This window comes from Cucurbita moschata, unplaced genomic scaffold (assembly GCF_002738365.1).
Source record: "Cucurbita moschata cultivar Rifu unplaced genomic scaffold, Cmos_1.0 Cmo_Scf00003, whole genome shotgun sequence".
NCBI classification, from domain to species: Eukaryota; Viridiplantae; Streptophyta; class Magnoliopsida; order Cucurbitales; family Cucurbitaceae; genus Cucurbita; species Cucurbita moschata.
In genome coordinates this window covers 3,941,074-3,960,641 of record NW_019268519.1, presented here as the reverse complement: position 1 = coordinate 3,960,641, position 19,568 = coordinate 3,941,074, and the positions used below count along the sequence as shown (strand labels likewise).

The 19,568-nt window shown below is 37.6% G+C and overlaps 4 protein-coding genes across 9 annotated transcripts; 1 reads left to right on the top strand and 3 right to left on the bottom strand.

The window, feature by feature from the left end:
• Positions 1 to 423: 423 nt before the first annotated feature.
• On the bottom strand, positions 424 to 3,322 carry LOC111440731 (probable E3 ubiquitin-protein ligase RHC1A). Of its 4 annotated transcripts, none has more exons than XM_023077599.1 (2): positions 3,164 to 3,322; positions 424 to 1,895 (listed from the first exon to the last, which is right to left on the bottom strand). In XM_023077599.1, the coding sequence occupies exon 2, from the start codon at positions 1,831 to 1,833 to the stop codon at positions 889 to 891; it is 945 nt and encodes a 314-aa protein (XP_022933367.1). In that variant the 5' UTR covers positions 1,834 to 1,895; positions 3,164 to 3,322; the 3' UTR covers positions 424 to 888. The 4 variants fall into 4 exon arrangements, with proteins under 4 accessions (XP_022933367.1, XP_022933368.1, XP_022933370.1 ...); XM_023077600.1 differs by having other exon boundaries at positions 424 to 1,915; positions 3,164 to 3,319; XM_023077602.1 differs by having other exon boundaries at positions 424 to 1,879; positions 3,164 to 3,319.
• A 356-nt stretch (positions 3,323 to 3,678) lies between these two features.
• LOC111439250 (calmodulin-7-like) lies at positions 3,679 to 5,689 on the top strand. Its single transcript, XM_023077025.1, has 2 exons — positions 3,679 to 3,888; positions 4,967 to 5,689. The coding sequence occupies exons 1-2, from the start codon at positions 3,813 to 3,815 to the stop codon at positions 5,338 to 5,340; spliced, it is 450 nt and encodes a 149-aa protein (XP_022932793.1). The 5' UTR covers positions 3,679 to 3,812; the 3' UTR covers positions 5,341 to 5,689.
• Positions 5,690 to 6,575: 886 nt separating this feature from the next.
• LOC111440954 (SNF1-related protein kinase regulatory subunit beta-1) lies at positions 6,576 to 10,214 on the bottom strand. 3 transcript variants are annotated; one of them, XM_023077796.1, is made up of 5 exons: positions 9,733 to 9,817; positions 9,249 to 9,396; positions 8,916 to 9,102; positions 8,647 to 8,809; positions 6,576 to 7,101 (listed from the first exon to the last, which is right to left on the bottom strand). In XM_023077796.1, exons 2-5 carry the CDS (start codon positions 9,310 to 9,312, stop codon positions 6,784 to 6,786), a joined length of 732 nt encoding a protein of 243 aa, XP_022933564.1. In that variant the 5' UTR covers positions 9,313 to 9,396; positions 9,733 to 9,817; the 3' UTR covers positions 6,576 to 6,783. The 3 variants fall into 3 exon arrangements, with proteins under 3 accessions (XP_022933564.1, XP_022933565.1, XP_022933563.1); XM_023077797.1 differs by lacking the exon at positions 9,733 to 9,817 and adding an exon at positions 9,506 to 9,706; XM_023077795.1 differs by lacking the exon at positions 9,249 to 9,396 and having other exon boundaries at positions 8,916 to 9,094; positions 9,733 to 10,214.
• A 4,056-nt stretch (positions 10,215 to 14,270) lies between these two features.
• Positions 14,271 to 19,084, bottom strand: LOC111440353 (BTB/POZ and MATH domain-containing protein 6-like). Its single transcript, XM_023077510.1, has 4 exons — positions 18,475 to 19,084; positions 16,338 to 16,683; positions 15,920 to 16,199; positions 14,271 to 14,607 (listed from the first exon to the last, which is right to left on the bottom strand). Exons 1-4 carry the CDS (start codon positions 18,888 to 18,890, stop codon positions 14,420 to 14,422), a joined length of 1,230 nt encoding a protein of 409 aa, XP_022933278.1. The 5' UTR covers positions 18,891 to 19,084; the 3' UTR covers positions 14,271 to 14,419.
• Between the last annotated feature and the right edge of the window lie 484 nt (positions 19,085 to 19,568).

Genomic DNA, 19,568 nt, shown 5'->3' with positions numbered 1-19,568 from the left:
CGCTCAAACCAAAAAAATGGTAAACAAAATAAAAAAAAAAAAAAAAAAAAAACCACCCAACAACAAACAAAAAGCTATATGGTAAATATTAAATATTAGAAATAAATTTTATAGGCAAGAACTTCATAAAAGACGAGTTCGAACTTCGGTTCATAAAAGACGAGTTCAAACTTTGGTTCATAAAAGACGAGTTCGAACTTTGGTTCAGTTCAGTTATTTAGAGGATAAAAATGAATCAAACTTGCTCAAACTCAAAACCGAGGTTTAGTATGGTTGGAAACCAAGCGGTCCAGCTCTGCTCGTTCGGAAAAAAACCGAACCAACAATAATGTATTTATTTTAGCCGTTTATAATAGTGAAAGGGATGAACTAAAGAATATCTGTGCTAAAAGTGAATTAGACCAAAAAAAACTTCAAAAGAAGGGAGTCCGAAACAAGCCATTGTCATTCAGCCCATATGTGAGAATCTTTGATGCAACAAGGATGTGCTTATTACACAGATGCCGAAATGCTCACAGGATAAGATCGAATAAAATCTCTTGCTCGGCCATCGCGATTATGTGTCTAAACTAGCTGAATTTTGCTTAGGTCAGTTTGGACTTCTGACTTCTTGATCGAGCATAGAGATCGACTTGAATTTCTGACCTTTTAAGACAGTATATAGAGAGTGCTATAATCAGGTTGGCCATCACCAATGGAACATATTTACAATTCATTTCAGCTCTAAACCCCCTTTCCACAGTGCAAGTCAAAGCAGCAGGTGGTATGACCCATTCTTGGAACAGCTATAGATATCACAACTCAAGTGCTGATTCCTATTTCTTATTGCCCTATTTGTCGTGAAACATAAGTTTCACCTACATGCTCAAGTTGAGAAGAGATATATACTTAGTAATTGAAAGGAGGCCATTCGGGGTAACTTATCTCGTTATCTTGCTCACGATTGGTAGATGCGCGGCCATTTCTACCGATCCTGCTGCTGAAACGAGTGCCTGCACTTTGAGGAGTAAAAAAGTCTGGAAATGCAAACCTCCTCCTCAGGATAATCTCTCTCTCATTTGAGACTTCACCGTTACTGCTACTGTTCCCTCCCCAACCGTGCCTGCTATCCTGCTGAGGCAGCTCGAGTCGACAAACCGGGCAGGTATTGTGCTGGACCAGCCAAGGAAGAATGCAATCTGCGTGATAGATATGATTACACGGCATCTCTTTGGCTTCAGATCCCAGCTCAAATTTTTCTTTACAGACTGGACAATGAGTGTCTGTGCCAAGGTGCATTTGGTTGATCTTGATTGTAGGCATTGCTTCTATAGAAGAGTGAGAAGCAGGAGTTGGAACTGGATCCCTTTGTTCGTTGAAAGAAAGTGCAGCTAATGCTTCCAGCGCCACATGCTGACTCGATCTACCTTCTGGAGCGACACTAGCGAAGGATGGACCAGGAGCATGTTCGTGGAATGACCAAAACGAATTGAAAATATCCAAATTCTGCCCTGGGATAGAATTGGATCTCCTCCTTACGTCGATGTTCGGATTTCTTCCAGCCATTCTTTCTCTGGTAAGAGCATCAACAGCTTCGTCAAGAAGTCTAAACCTTGGATACGGGTTTCTTCGCCCCATCAATGCAAACATGGCTTCAAAAATTGGAGGCACCTGGCTTGAAAGATCATCTTCTATGGCTGAATGGAAGTCATCTTGAACCGCGTCATCGTGTACATCGTTAAGCTCTTCAATGAAACCACCATTACAGTAAGGGCAAGCTATGTCCTCGCCATTAAGCCAGAAGGAACGGTTGCACTGATAGCACCAATGAGTGTCTTCCCCACCAGATGACATCCTCCTTTCAAATGCAAAACCTAAAAGAAAAGCCCAGGTTCTGTACCTAAAAGTAGAGGACGCTGCAATGAAATGCTCATTGCTTAAGAAAATCAATTGTGAAGACAAAATCAAACATTCATCCACAAGAAACTAATGCATGTGAACAACTAATTTATAACAACGATTCATCCTAGCAATAGCTTTTTGAAATCAAGAATAATTTGCCAATGGATACAATTTGGAAAAAAAAAAAAAATCAAACAACTTAGTTAAATTCAGAAAATGTCCTGAAAATGGAGACATATCTGGTGATGATTTCATTGAAGATTAAAAAAAAAATAGTAAAGTAAATGTCACGAAGGTAGTTCATAAGTCTTACAAAAAAAAACCGAGAATATAAGAAAGGATTAGAGTTGTATAAGCTTAGCCCAGCCATGCAAGCGGCCTCCAATTAGTTTGGAAAGGGATCTAGGTATATACTCATTGATTGGATTCTCAACCATTCAAGATAAAGGCAGAGTGAAATTACACTTAACTGCCTATTTCTTCACCTATATATCGATTTGGTCCATGTACTTTAAGAATGTTTGTTTGATTAAAGATTACCAAAAATCCTCCATGTTCAGATGAGGATAACATTAATCCAATGTAACAAACTGCTTTGATGCTGTGAGCATCTACTGGGTCCATATTAGTTGAAAAATATAAATTTGGGCAACGCTAAAAGTATCATTTTGATTGAAAAATTGATCTTACAACATTAGGCATGGGATTCTTCGCAGTTGATAACGATTGAATGAGCTTTGACAAATAAAAGGTAAAAAGAGAGAAATGGAAACATATGACCTAAAAATGAAGTTTAGCTATAAGAAATGACAAATCCCAAACACAATCATGTGGCTTAATAGGCTAAAAATTTCATCATTTCAGCTTGATAGCAGGCAATTAATAGGAGTACGTTCACTGTCTCCATTTCTTCTGACAAACTTAGAGATGCAGAATCCACATGATTCCCACATTTCTCGTCTCTCACAACCAAAGGAGACAATCTCCTGTAGCTGAGAGGAAATTCCCTCATTACAGACACCATCTCCTCAAAACATAATCATCGCTCACACTAGACTTTCAATCCGTCATCCGATTTAAACAATCGCACAAGTAAACAATCGAAAATCATCGAAATTAAACAGAATCGCGCCAGAGATCAAATCAGTCACTGAGTTCAGATTATTTCATGCATCAAACAACGATCCAATACCGATACAGAATCAATCAAATACGAAAGATGCAGAAACATAACCATCCCAAATTTGAAATTGAACAGGAATTAAAGTAAAGAAAAACGTACCGGCGTTGAAGTAGACGCAGTGCAAGCTACGGAAGAGGGAGAAACATGAACAGTGGGTGACGATTTGGATCAGGGGGAGAGAGAGAACGAGAGGACCTTGAGCAACAAAAATTGCTCCGCGGGGTCCAGGCCTGTTCCGATTGACTGATTCACCGAACTTGTAAATGTTTTTTCCTTAAAAAAAAAATAATAATAATAAATTAAGTTTATTAACATGATAATTATTTTTATAAATTAAACTCTAAAAATAAAATTAATTAATGGTAAAAATATTTTTGAGATTTTTTTAAAAATTTAGAAATATTTGTAAGAGAAAATATAAAATTTAGGGATATTTTTATTAATTTAAGAATAATTATAAATCAATTTAATCATTTTTTCATTTTAAATTAAAATTATTTATGAAATTTTTAATCTCCATAAAATGTAGCACGTGCGAGGAGGTAATTAGCGCGCTATGTTCCTCGGCGGAGAGCGAATCTGACACGTGCGGCCTTCCCGATTTCCACAGCACTTCGTTTATGCGATTTTTTTTTATTCCATTTATTTTCGCCAAAAATTATATCAGATCGACTTTTTCGCTTCGTTCTGGAAAACCCTCCGTGGATTGGATTCTCGTTGATTTTCTCTTCCTCTTACATCGACGACCATGGCCGAACAACTCACTGATGATCAGATCTCCGAGTTTAAGGAGGCGTTCAGCCTCTTCGACAAGGATGGCGATGGTGGATTTCTTTTTTATTTCTTCGTTTTTTTTTTTTTTGGATTAATCTTGGTTTGATGCGGTTTTGAGCTTTGTTTTCTTTAGATCTGACTGTTTGTTTTGTTTTGTTGGCGGTGTTTTGTGCTTGATCTAGAGTTTAGGTTGTTTTGGTTGCGGGATGGATTGGATTTTGCTACTGGTTTGGGTGATTTTTTAGTGAGGATTAAGTGTTGTGGATTTGGATCTGGTGTGATCTCGTTGTTGCGTGTTCGTGTGTGCTCTCTCTTTTTGGTTGTTGATTATATTTGTTTTTGGAGCTCTTTTAGGATGGCGATCTTTTAATAATGTGTTGGAGAGTTGTTTTCATGAAATGATTCTCCACGGTTCGTGGCCGATGATGTTTGCGTTCTCTTGTTTGGTGTGCATGAACGAATTTTTCTCGTGGTAATTAAGATGTGTGATGTGATATGCTAATTGGATTTTTGGAATGAGAAAAAATGTTGTTGCTCATTTTCGTTTGTTTCATAGAGATTCAACAGCTTGAACTGGAGTTTGTTTGAAAGATTAGAATGTTGCATTCTAATTACTTGTCAACTCCGATGAGTTGATTTATTGATGGATGTGATTTTACAACTGTTGTTGCTGGCGAAACTATTGCAAGAGGTTTGAGTGCACATTTTTACCTGCCCTTGGTATGCTAGAAATGCCTAAGGTGTTTAATTTAGGTTTGAATTTCAGTAATTTGCTGAATAATATAAATGGAAATGATACTTTTTATCTCCTTTGCTTTCTACAATCTTCGGAATTTCTGGCGATGAGGTATGATGTTTTCGTGTATGGTCGACGTCTAAATTGTACAAGTTCGTAGAATGATTGATGAGTTTTCCCTTTGTCTGAACTTTGACTAGATTTATGTTTCATTCTTGTCAATCTCTTGAAACCAATTTCTTATCTATGGATACATAGACTAGCTATAATTATCAGCCCCTGTCCCTCTATGTTCTATAAATTTGTTCTTCCCCTTATCTTTCTTGGCTTCTTTTTAGGACATTTCGATCTGATCCTATCATATAAGATAATTTTACATTGGAATGATGCAGGCTGTATCACCACCAAGGAGCTTGGGACTGTGATGAGATCACTTGGCCAAAATCCTACTGAAGCTGAGCTGCAGGACATGATCAATGAGGTGGATGCTGATGGGAACGGAACCATCGACTTCCCCGAGTTCCTGAATCTGATGGCCCGGAAGATGAAAGACACTGACTCAGAGGAGGAACTGAAGGAAGCCTTCCGTGTGTTCGACAAGGACCAGAATGGTTTCATCTCTGCAGCTGAACTCCGCCACGTGATGACAAATCTCGGTGAGAAATTGACTGATGAAGAAGTCGATGAGATGATCCGCGAGGCTGACGTGGATGGCGATGGCCAGATTAACTACGAGGAATTCGTTAAAATCATGATGGCTAAGTGAGAGATTGACAACATGAAAAGGGGAACCTTATAGAGGCTAAGAACCGAGAGAGAGGTTAGCGCAAAACTATATATATCCTACTGGAGCAATTCAATCTAGGATGCTTCTTTTTCGTGATACTAGCTTTAGTTGGTTCTCTCTTGTTTGCAGAATTTATGGTACTGTATTCCGTTATTGTTTGCTGTGTCTTTTTTTCTCTTCTTTTCTTTCCATTTTCAGTAGATTAGATAGTGGGGTCTTCTATCATTAATATTTGCTGTGTTCTTTGCTGTTTTCTTTTGCTCCCCAAGATGTATTTCGACCTGTTGTTAATGTTTGAATATTTATTGGGTGGGATTTTCTTTGATCACATGGCTTCCCAAGATGTAATGTCCTCGAGCATAGGGCTAATATCGCTTGCGCCCATCTTCGAGGCATAAACTTGCAGGTGGCTAATATGTGTCCTAAGTAGGCGACCATCGTAACTTGAAACTACTTGTTTTATTACTTAGTGTTGATCTTGATATCAATATAGATTCAACTCTGTTATGGTACTTGCAAATATGAAAAAAATAAGATTATGAAAATGATCATCAAGAATATGAGACAAAAGAATTTATGGTGCTGCAAATATGACTTTTCCGCCATGGCTAAAACCATAATCAAATGTCATGTCGAAAGAAGAAAATTATAATAAAATCAAATGATAAGTAAACGATCGTGGAGGATTATAATAAAAAAAATGGCATATAAGAAGAAATTTTAATAAACCCATGAAAAATAAATGTGGCTTTTATGTTTTTTTTTGTTTCCAATCAAAGAAATTCGATAAAAAGAGAAGGAATAAGGAAGAACAAAAAAAAAATTAGATTGAGAGCGAGTCCACATTTGATTTTCATTACAAACATGCACACATACGACGCGCACTCACACGCACGCATGTACTAAAACACGCGCACACAAGCACGCACGCAAGCAAACGTACACATAAGTTGAGAATGCAATAGTGAATGTATCCTTGATAAATTTTAAGATCTACCTCAAACAATTTTTAAAGGTATAGTTGCAGACTCCATGAATTAGCGATCAAGTAGAAAAGGACCTGCTGGTTTCTTGTCTTTCTGGAGTAGAGTTACCTTACTCGGAACCATACTTCCTACCGCTAACACTTGTCCTGCGCGTTGCAGCGCAACCAAAGCCACATTGTGGCGGGCCTTGTTCATCTTTCCAAGGCCCCTTTGAGATCTATCCAAATCTAGTACTATTGCTACAGTCAGAGAAAAGGTAATGAAACCTTTTTGGCCAAGCAGTTCTATAAAACAAAGATTTCTTCACAGATTGAAGAAATATTGACTAGAATTAAGAGTGTTTGTTGCAAGCAAACTTTGGGCAAGCAGTTCTATAAAAACAAGATTCCGTAGCTCGTGATCCTTTACAGAGTTCAGCGTGAAAAATCAATCATAACTACCTGTTCAACGGTTTGTAGAGGACGACGGTGACATACTTTGAATGGAACCTATGAGTAAGTCCCAAGGCAACCACAGACTGAGAAGCCCACCCTTTCTCAATGAAGAGGTGGTTAAGCACAACATGTTGAGGCTTTGAGGATGATGCTTCATCAGCATTCTCCATACCTAGAACCGTGAGGTGCAGCTGCGATGGCACGGCTGCTGGCTCCTTGGCGAAGTCTTCCTCGCTAGGGAACACCTGGCTGTAAGTTGTCTCCGGTGATGGTGGAGCCTCGAACTCGGCCAAGCTCTGTAGAATATCAGGCGCGCTATCCTACAAAACAGAACCAACTCCAAGATGAAGAATGAATATGAATTATTTGACCAGTTGGACCTTTGCATCTCTTTCTAAAGTAATTTTGTCCATGAGTATTCAACATTTAACAAGATGCATACGGTAAAATATGATGTGAAACATAATTGATTTTGCTTTTGATCCAGAAAAGTTAATTGAGTTATGCTGATTATCAATAGAATATGAACTCGGATGATAAACGCATTCGAGAAACATAAGAACAGCCTAGAACCTCCTATCCTATCCCATTCTAGTTCTATGATCTGCGTGCTTGACCAGCCATTACTAATATGAAGCGTGTGTATGTGTTATATTTTTCTTTTGTAGCTCAGCTGCTAGCACTTTATGGACAACTACTCTAGTCCATGTATTTTCGTTCCTCTTCCCGTATCTATCGAATAATCTACTATAAAACAATCGATTAGCAACTCCTGACAAGCAAGAAGACATGAAATATATTACATTTGTGCTATTTACAAACCGAATGAATGTGTTTCATTGCACAAAAGAAAGGACAAGAGAGCCTGTCTAAGCCAACATCGATGCATCTTCCCGTTTCGATGTATAATTTTCTAATTGACATGTCTAGATTTATCGTTTTTCTCCCTTCCAAATATCATAAAATCAAGTAACCAAATGAAAACCAGATGGAAGCTAGGGCAGTTCTCTGTAGAGTAAAATATGCATGACATGATAAAGAAAATACTTTCCGAGTCGTATCCAGAGCTTCTACAGTTGCTAGATCGAGGATCAAAACAAAATTCTCAAGTACTTGTGTTTATATATATATAATCACGTGGGTGTTCAAGAAAAGTGTTAAAAAAGAACTGTTCCAGGAGATTTTGGCATCATTCAGACCAGCCAACAGATTTGTAAGCACATGTCGTTGCTTCTTTCCTATGCTCTATCCTTTTATTCCTTCTCTTTTCTTTTGGAACTTGTATGGTCATAATCTGAGACAGTAAGATTGTTTTGGCTATCTGAGTTTCTACACAACTTTAGGGTCTTGGGGAGTGGAGAAGAATCCTCATTCTTTTCTTTGGTCATTTTCCAGGTTTAAAACTAAAAATATCTAAAGATATCTATATCCAACGTATGAGTGAAGACCAATGATGTGCTGGTTCAATGTGTAAATAATCATCCATTAGTTAACCATTTATTACACATTACTAAGGTCGCATTTATAAACCTCATCAAGCCTTGGAGCTTACGTTAGAAGAGCAAAAGGCCCGGGGCTAGGGTAAGCTGAGGGGGGACCGCGTAAGTGAGCAAATGTGTGTAAGCCCACAAAATGGAAAGAGTTCCTTTCTTCCTCAAATTGGATTAATGTCGTCCAACTGGAAATTTGCCTTGCTTTTCAGGTATTGCCTACAATAAATCGAGCAAGTACTTTTGCACACTTGGTAATTTCCATTTCACAAACTATAAACGCATCATTCGTCAATATAAATAATGAATCGAGTTCATAGTTCATGCCTACTGGATGGTAATGATAATGCAGATGGAGGCAAGAATCACACTTACAGAAACATTGAGAAGATTAAAGACATTGCCCATCTCATCAGCTATGTAAGGAAGATCTGGAATATATCTCTTTTGACCATCGACGATGAACTTGTAATGATATACTCCAGATGGAAGGACGATAAGTATCGAAAAATCTTTACCAGTCCTCTGCAGGGTCTTCCTGCAGAAGCAGTGTAACATAATATTTCATTACTTATTCAAAATGCAACGGAGTCATGAAGCAGGCTCGGAAGAACCGCGACAGCCCAGAAGCGATGAGAAATAACCTGGATGCCCAGTTGTCCCAAGACCCCTCAATAGCCACGCTGCTGCCACCGTAGCTCCACGTAATAATCGTCGGGATCCCTTGCTCTGGAGGATTATCTACAGTTTCATGGAACTCGTTCTGCCAAGCTTCATTGTAATGGGTTGGACCATTACCTCCTTGCAAGGGAGCTACAGGAACCTGCAAGTCTTGTAGTATATAACCCACCATCATTACAAAAGCCATAACCAAAGCTAATCATCATACAAATTTACATTTGGATCATCTCAAAAAACAAGTTCAACTTATAATCTAGCCAAGATATTTGCCCAACAAGATCAAATCTGGAACTCACTCACTAAACTCAATGAATATATTATCAAGGCTTTGATCAAAACCGAAGTAATATTCAACTCCATGACAGACTTGATTCTAGCAACCAACCAACTCTAATGAATTAATCAGTAGTTTGAAGGGGATCAGGGTTAAGAGAGTAATCCCAGCTGTTCATATACAAACTGTAATGGATCAGACATTTCGGCCATTAATCTCCAAAGAACACAGCATTAAGCAGATGATCCAAAGCAAAAACACAAGAAACAAACACTCAACATTATGGAAACAGCGGGGAGTTAATCTTAGTCAAAGTAGTCAACGAAGTGGATCTTGGAGTGGAACTTCACCATTTACGACTATTGCAATACAGCGATCTTTATAAAGAAATTTCCCGGGAAACACAACTTCCACCGAACAATCAAAAACAAAAAGAAGAGATCGACACATAAACACAGTACACAAGAGCGAGAGAGAGATTATATGAAGAAGAACGAAATAGTGACCTGAGGAGCGAACAAGATCGGGGATCGGAGGTTCCCAGGGCTACCAGGAGGAGTATTTACCATCGAATCTGAAGAAACGACGTTACTCGTTTCACTAACCAGCGAACTGTCAATCACCGAACCTTGTCCATCGGCGTCGGCTACCGCTCCTCCACCACCGCCGGGAGAACTCTCCTCTCGACCATTGGCATTTCCCATCAACCTAATAAACGAAACGAGTCGCGGAATTCCAACCGACAGAGGATCGTGTCGTAATCAACATTCAAACGCTTTGAAATTACTGGATCAATAAGAGGGCCAATTGGATGGAAATTTGCATTCCAATCCAACCCCTAATTTGGATTATGCGAGTGTTCGTTCGTTGATTTCGGGAAGCAGCAGCAGCAGCAGCAGAAGAAGAAGTAGAAGAAGAAGAAGAAGAAGAAGAAGACAAGGGGAGTTTTAGAATAGATATGCCCCACGAGAACTCAGCTGCAGGCGAGATGAGAGAGACGACTTTCTCTCTCTAGATTTGATGTAGGGAAGAGGAAAATACCCTCCGGGTTTGGTTTATTTACGGAAATTGCCACTCTGATCTGATGTGGACGCCACCCGTTAGGCTTATCTTCTTATTTTGTTTCTCTCACCGCTGGCTTAGGGTTAGTCGCCGACCACCAATTCCGCCGCCGCCAAAGTCAACTGGTTTCGTTGACTTTTTCAGATTTCATTTATTGTAAATAAATAAATAAATAAATTTAGTCCTTACCCTTTTTAAAATTACAAATTTGTCCATATGTTAAATGAAATAAAATTCAAAATAAAAATACTTTTTTTTAATACAAATTTGGCTAAATAACGTGTAAATATGAATATATTAAGGTATAAAGATATTTCTATTTTGAGATTATAAATTTAAAAACTATAATTAAATCCACCCAAATTTAAATGTATTGTTACAGTCTAGCATTTATCTAAAATAGAGTATTTATATTTATTTTAACTTATCCCGCTCGATTTTAGTCTCGTATAATTTATCTAATAAACAATAATATGATATGATCGAGGAAAATTTTAAATCTATAATAATTTAATTGGTAGGTTTATTTGACATTAAATTTATTATTATTATTTAATAAATGATAATAAAAAAGATATTTTCGTGGACTTCTAGGATTGTAAAATTAGAATAAATAAAATAAAAAAAGGGAAAAGTAAAGTAGATAAGGATTTGGGATGCTGCCTTATCCACTTATCAAACGTGTAACATTTATTTAATTATTTAATTATTTAATTATTTAATATAATCCTACGATCATTACATGATTGATTTGACTAGCGAACTAATGTAGTATATATATATATATATATAAGTCTTAACAAATAAAAAAAATGTCATAATTTGGAGTAATTTTTTTTTTAGAGAAATAAATTTATCCGCAAGAGACATGGTGTTGGCTCTCCACTGCTTCGGGGCCCTATAGTCTAGCGAGGCACATGCGCATCATTGTGTGGGCAAGCGTCATGGGACGAGCGGTCTTGGACGCCTTCCTTTGAAAAGGGTCTTTCAAGGACGGTACAGGTGTGCTGGTATTACGCCACAATCAATGTGTTTGAGGTTGGATTGTGCATTAACTAGCTATCTGGAATGTATGTTTGTAAATGGTTGAGCACAGGCACCGGAGGGTTTGATGCTCGAGTGAACTTGGATGAATGGATGTTTGGGATGTTCTGATAAGATGATTGACACATGGGTCAATTCTCAATGGAACGACATCACGATGCATGAGTCCTGTTGTTAGGAACCAAAATGACGATGAGATGTAACGTTGTTGCGTCGTAATGATTGGACATGCACGCACGAACAACGTGTGTAGCCGATATTTAATTTAGAAAGTGACTCGTCATGAACCAAAATGACAATCAACGATCATCATGTGTTAATCTAAGAAGTGCCTGCCTTTTCTTCGGACTTAAAATGAAGCTGCTTCTTTTAAAGCTTCTTTTGATTAGCTTTAAGCTCGATTGTGGCGTTTGTGAAAGCACTTTTCCACATGTTGAACAACATCTGCAATCACAATTTCCAAAAATTTCAATAAAAACGTAACTTAATGAACAAGAAATAAGTCAAGATTTTCGACCCGTTTGACTTTTTGAGATTTTGAAAATAGTTTATTTCCCGTTTCATAATTTCGAGCAAAGTTCAGTATATTACGATAATATTGATTGAATTTCAGTCTTAACTGTTATGCTATTAAACATGTTTTTGAACTAAATCCTTATTTTCAGCGACCATCTCAAATTCAAACACTACAGAGAATGCTACGAAAGAAAGGAGAAAAACGACATAGGAATGAAAGAAAATTCGGTACCTAAAATCGCCATTGTTTTGGATTTTACCGGCGTTGAGACAGTGAGAACACCAATCCATCTGTACGTTGAAGAACAGAGAAATCAAATCAAATCCCCTGAAAAAAAACACGAAAATTTGTGGTAATTATTCGAAGAATTCGTCATTTACAAATGTATTTAGGATGGCTATTTCGAGATTCTAAAATATATAAAGGATTAGTTAGTTTGAAGATAGAAGATTCCTCCACAAGTCCCTTGGAGAGCAAGTTTCATTTCTCACTTATTTTTTGCATTTTATTCCTTTAATAATTTTAAATTGCATTTTATTTTTTTTTTTCTTTTTAAAAAGAAATATATATAATTTTTAAATTAACTTTAATTTTTTTTTTTTTTATAAATTTGTAGAGCAAACGTCAATTATTTTTAATTATACAAAAATTAAAATAGTTAGTGATTTAATAAAAAAATTTAAATTTTAAAATCTTTTATAACATTATCGAGTCATATTTTAAAATAATAATTACTTTTTTTTAGAACTAAAATAATAAATAAGTTTTAGTGTATAAAGTTGTTCATGAAAAATATGGTTTTATTTTAATGAATATCTCAAATTGTTTTAAAAATATTTTAATTTAATTCATAATTTTAAGCCAACCATCTTTAGCTGTCTATTTGACTTTTATTTTCTAACTTGGACTTGGTCTCATCTCACACAAAGTTAAGATTCTTTAATATTTTTTCACCAATTAATAAATATTACTATTTTTCATTTATTTCAATAAAAATATGATTTATAAATAGAAATGTTGTATTATTACCTAAAAATGGTATGAAAAAACTATATGATGTATAGTTTTAAAGTACTATTTTTGTTTTTTTTTTTCTATTATGAAAAATCCCGACATTTAAAGCAATTTTTATTAGGTTTCGAGATCCTCGAAACATTTTTTTAATTTATTTATTATTTTTATTAATGTTTGAATTTTGAAAATAGTTTTTAAAAGGTCACCTTCCTTTCTCGATTTTAAAATTTACTGTCTCAACCATTTCATTTATTCATTTTTCTATCCGTTAACTAAAGATTCAAAACTCCAATTTCTTAGATATAAAAAATATTAATCATTTAATTGTGATGTCCCACCTTGGTTGGGGAAGAGACAAAACACAAGGGTGTGGAAACTTCACCTAGTAGACGCTTTCTAAAAGTCTTGAGGGGAAACTCGAAAGAAAAAGCCTAAAGAGTACAACATCTACTAACAGTGGATCTGGGCCAGTTTCTTGAAGGGGGTAGACACGAGATGGTGTGCCAGTAAGGACGCTGGGTCCCTGTAACGACCCAAATTCACCACTGGCAGATGTCTTCTTTGGGCTTTCCCTTTTAGGCTTCCCCTCACGGCTTTAAAACGTGTCTGCTAGGGGAAGGTTTCCACACCCTTATAAAGGGTGATTGGTTCTCCTCCCCAACCAATGTGAGATATCACAATCCACCTCCTTTCGGGCGATGTGGGACCACCACCAAATCCACCCCCTTTGGGGCCCAACGTCCTTACTGGCACACCCCCTCGTGTCTACCTTCCTTGGGGAACAGCGAGAAGGCTGGCACATCGTCTGATGTCTAGCTCTGATACCATTTGTAACGACCCAGATTTACCGTTAGCAGATATTGTCTTTTTTGGGCTTTCCCTTTCAGGGAAGGTCTCCACACCCTTATAAAAGGTGATTTGTTCTCCTCCCCAACCAATGTGGGATATCACAGCCCCGAAGAGGGATGAATTGTGATATCCCACATTGGTTGGGGAGGAGAACAAAACACCCTTTATAAGGGTGTGAAAACCTTCCCCTAGCAAACGACTTTTATAGTCTTGAGGGGAAGTCTGAAAGGAAAAACCCAAAGAAGACAATATCTGCTAGCGGAGGATCTGAACCGTTACAGTTTAATAGCATCCACCTTGAAAATTGTAAATAACAAAATCATATTTTAAAAGGAAAAGGCTAATATTTAAAAAGTATGTTAAATAGATAATAATAGTAAAGGTAAAATAGAAAGCTAAGAAAATGATCATCAAAACAAAGACCTTAGAACTTGCCTTATTTTGCTTTAAGCCATCAGGTTTTGAAGGAAAGCTTCTTCCTCAGCAAAATGAGTCTCCATCTAACCTGGCAAGAAAATGCAAATCCATGGTGCAAACATGACCACAACTAAACCAAACTAGAAAATGAACAACTAATTTGACTGCTGCTATCAAATTCGTTCCCCAACAAGCGTATCGAAACGGAGCTGTTCGGTCCAGTTTTTTCTTTACATGTTACTTGAAGAACACATTTGCATTTACACAAGAAACAATGATGGTTTGAGTTATCAGGTTCTTTGCTTAACCCGTCTTCCATTGGAATCGCCACCATCGGAGAGTTGAGCCCACATGCTCCGTGATTTCGCTCCGTTGACACTGACGTCCCCACATTGTTGTGCAAGTGTCTTCAGGATCTCCGATTGAAGTGAAGGGTTGTTTTCCTTCAATTGCTCAAAACCTTTTGATTGCATCACAGCTGCACAAAATGGAGATATAAGAATCTATGATGAAGAGAGGCATTTCAAGGCGAGAATGAAGGGCAAATGAGTGTTCTTAAAGATGAGTTTGGGACATTTGGAGGGGTAAAAAGGATTTTCAGCTAAATGGTAATTTTAAAATTCTAATCAACTAGAAGAGCTTTTAGAAGAAGCACAAAACTAGTACTTTTTTGAAAAGTGCTTAACAGATGATAACAAAGGTGCACTCTCATGTGGTCCTTATAGCAAGATCACCGGTAGGAAGTTGACAGAAAGGGAAGATGTTTTAGTAAAAAATTTGCTCAAGCAACAAAAGGCGGAAAAAATGCCCAAACATGATACTTTTAATATGAGATCCCACATCGGTTGGAGAGGAGAACGAAGTATTTTTTATATGGGTGTAGAAACCTCTCTCTAGCATACGCGTTTTAGAAACTTTGAAGGAAAGCTTCAAAGGGAAAGCCCAAAAAAAACAATATCTGCTAGCGGTGGGTTTGAGCTGTTACAAATGGTAGTAGAGTCAAACACCGAGTGGTGTGCCAGTAAGGATGCTGGACCCCGAAGGGGGGTGGATTGTGAGATCCCACATTGATTGGAGAGGGGAATGAATGCCAACAAGGATGCTGGGTCCCGAAGGGGGTGGGTAGATTGTGAGATCCCACGTCAGTTAGGGAGGAAAACAAAGCATTCTTTATAAGGGTGTGGAAACTCTCTCTAGCAGACACGTTTTAAAAACCTTGAGAGGAAGTTCGAAAGGGAAAGCCCAAAGAGGACAATATCTGCTTGAGTTATACACTCAAACTGTTGTGTTTATACAAGACGAAGAAAGAGAGTCAACCGTCTATGCTGTTTCAATGTGAGTGAAGTAAGAAAGGCTGAAACACAATCATGAACCTCCCGAATGTCAAATGGGTGTTCCATAACTCATTAAAGAGAAATCTACAACAATTTACAAGAGCCCAGGAAGTGAAACAACATTGAAAATCGCCAAGGAGAATCAACCAGAAAGCAATGCTATGGGAGATATGATTGGAGTGAAACTATAAATTTTGCTAATAAGGAAAAACTGGGATGATGTGTGAACCCAAGCAGCTATGATATTAATAACCTCGTCTAAGGGTCAGAAGTTCAAATCCTCACTCCCACCCCTCGTTTGATCTCACAAAAAAAACGAGGATATAGTCGAAAAGGTTAGGTCAAGTGCTTTATACTATATCAATGAAAGTAATATTTATTTATCAAGAAAAACATAATATTTCTGTGTTTAACATTTTATCAGGATCATGATGACTAAATCAAAAAACAAAGTACCTCCAAGGTTCATGGCAGCAAATCTCAGGCAAACTACCTTCAATTCAGTGGCATGGTGCTCCTCTGCAAAACTCAGTACTTGTGCAACAGAGTGTACAGAAAGATCTTTACAAAGATGAGATTCACACATCAATCTCAATCTCTCCAAACCATATTTGTCCGCTGCTGCTAACAATTTTGCCATGAAGTTGTCACCCACACAAGATTCAGAAGATGAACTCGAGGTCGATACGACCACGTCCTCGGCAATGGAATCAGTATACATAAAGTGCAGCAAAGCCTGATGAAAATTAAAGCAACTTCAGAATGAAAACATTATACATAATCCAGCGATTAATTGCAACGAGCAACAAAGAAACCAGTACTCATTAAGTGTAAAACAAAAGAGACGACAAAATTAATCGTGTTTATATTATACCTTAAACACGTTAGGTTCTAGATTTTTCACAATTATCTCCTGCTTATTTTTTTCCAACATATTCAGAAATTCAGACCGAAATATAGGTGATCTAGCAGCCAATATCAACTTGTGAGCCTGAAATTTTTCCCCATCAACATCAAAAGCGACATCTGAACCTTCTAAGTTTTCAAGTAGTGCACCAAAATGAGCTCCCATATTAGACTCAGGAACAGAAATCATCTGTGAATGTGGACGCTCTATTGATGAAACGACAACTCCAACAGTGCAATTTATTTGTAGGCAATCATCCTTGAGGTAGTCAGAATTTTCAAGGGTAGATCGTCTAAGAAAACGCTTGTATCCCCTACATTCACAAATCAAAGAAAAGTCAAATCTTCAAGAGATATCTGAGGACCAGTGATAGAAGAGAGAATAATGAAAGTTCAGGAATGGTTCAAGCCTTAAAAACACAATGATTTTTTCCAATGACAAGAACAAAATTTTCATCAAATTATGAAAAGTCCAAAAATAGAGGATAGATAAACCATCACGGAGCTCAAATTCAATAAGCTCATACAATTACTCGAACCGGCATACTATACACGTATACGAGTGACCAAAAGTGAATTCCCAATGCATATCGTTATAGGCTTTTCAAGGCACCCCCTCTTCTTTTTAACCATCATCTCATCCACTAATTTATCGACAACAAGAATTAGAATCAAGCAAGTTGTCTTCCCCAAATATAACACACAAATCATTTCCCAACTTAAATTTTTTTGTATTTAGCTATCCCATACCGCGAGCAAGAAGCAGCTATTATTGATCTATAACAAAGAAACCAAACATTTGAAGCAAGACCACACATACCAAAGGAAGTCACCGTCTGACCCTCACAATATCTCATCTTCATTAATAAACAAAGCCACTTTGATAATTAAGCAAAGTTCCACTTTCTCATATTTCGTGCAGCATAACCTCCTAGCTGAGGTGGGGAATTCCTCTCTTTAAGCAAGATCCCGTAGAAATTTGTCTATTATTCCTCTCAATCAAGAAGCCTACCACAATCTATTGTTTTATTATATGTAAACATGGGTGTTTAGAACAAATTATGGGTATCTTTATTAATTCATATGACACTTGTTTGCCCCCCCAACAGTATTTGGTGTTAAAAAAAAACTTGAGGTTCGAATCACATATTAAATACCTTAATAGGTTGCAATCTTGGTCTACGACTTGCCCCTTCGACATTTGGGCCAATCCATAGGGATAACACTCCCCTTACTTCGAATGAGCTATTTTTATTAAAGAGACAACCAAGAATATACCACTAAAGGTGAGTGGGTGACATTAAGAGGAAGCAACTACCCTTACTATTGATGACCAGCCACAAAGAAAGCCGAACAACTCTTGCATAAACATTCAAAAAATACGAAACTTAGGCAATGATAGTCTGAACAAATTGCACTTAACACTCAAAAAAAACTTAGGCAATGTATGAAATATATATATCGTTACCTTTGTTCCCCGTAACAACGTTGTTAATAACACTAATCAAGGGGTCAAGTTGACTTAAGAGCTCGCTACAACATCTCATTACAAACGTGAGTTTTTGCTAAGAATTTAGATGTCATGGCCATGGAAAACTAAATAAAAAAACAACAATGAACAAAGATATTAACATGAGTAATATAGTATAGACGCGGTTACGTGTTGTAAATTGAAACTCGGGACTAGAATATTCATATTGCAGTATAATACTCATATTCTGTTCTAACACAATCAAAGTTGCAACTAACATGGTTATGGACTAGAATATTCATATTGCAGTAAATTTTTACCAATACAGTAGCGCTGCAAGGTTCGATCGAATCGGGGACCTCCCACTTTGATACCATGTTAAATCATTAATCGACCTAACTTTATCAATACTTTAAGATCACCACATATATGAACACAGAAAACAAAAGGGGAAAAACCTTCCACGATTATGAATGTACATATACACCAATCAAGAGGTTGAATCCTGACGCACGATCAAAGGACTACCACAGGACATAGGTTCACTAATCCAAACGTTGTATTTCTACAAAGAGCAACCTATTCAAGAATTGATCACCTAATCAAGAATTTCATAGTAAAAAATCAAACATACCACATACTACCGCGATACTTCAGAGTATACGGACCACTCTCGAGTGACCGCTCAAAATGGCTATGAACCTTATGCTTCCCATTCCCGCTCTGATCGACAAGTGTGAGTTCAAACAACGCTCTCACATCGGTGCCATCGCTCGCCAGTGCGATGAATATGGAGACATAGGTCGAATTATCCTCAATATTCTTCCCATCCGGATAGAAGTAAACCGCCCATTGATACCCTCCGACGGTGAAATTATCGCTGGCAATGTGCTTTCCCGGTCCCATTCCCTTCGCCAAAGAGTACCCCTGGATGACGAACTTATGCGAGCCATTGAGAGTGTGCGTCACCGACCTCGAGCTCGTCGGCGAGTCGGAGGGGCTCCTCTCCGGTGCGCTGGCGGTGGGGGTATTGGAATTAGTATCGGCCATCTGAATTCATTACAAGGCTGGGATTGTTGTTAAATTCATGGAAGTGGAGGCAGGATTTCGGAGTTGGGATTGAGAAATTGCGAAAATAGATAGAATCTGATGAGGAAATTCTTCAAGAATTTGACGCAAAGAGAGGGGAATTTGAAGAAAACGGCTCAGGGTTGAGCTTTTGTTGGTGGGTTTTGGAAAGTGTATGAAATTTCGCTCAGCTTTTTTCTTTTTCTTTTTTCATTTTTTTTTTTAATATTTAAAACGGCACTTATAATATAATAGTGTTTATAAAAGCCTTCGTCTCCCTCTTTCCACTCACTTCTCTGTTTATCTAATTCATCAGTCTTCTAATGGCGGATCACTCGACCGCCATGATTTTCCCTGATGAAGCTCTCAGAATTGTACTGGAAGTCGCTCAACGCCTTCCTCCCTTCACCGTTTCTCTTCACGATGCTCTAGCGAAGGTCTTGGCCCAGGATATTCGCGCTCCGGACCTTTGCCGCCATATGCAGCCTCCATTAAGGTACTTCCACAGCTCAGTAAGCTTAATTTTTCTTCATCCGGTATTGGATCGTTTTCAGTAGGTTTATGATTGGTGATTTTCTTCGTTAACCGGATGAAAATTTGTTTGCTCCATTCGGAGCTGATGGAATTTTTTAATGGAAGGAATGAGATCATATCGTATTA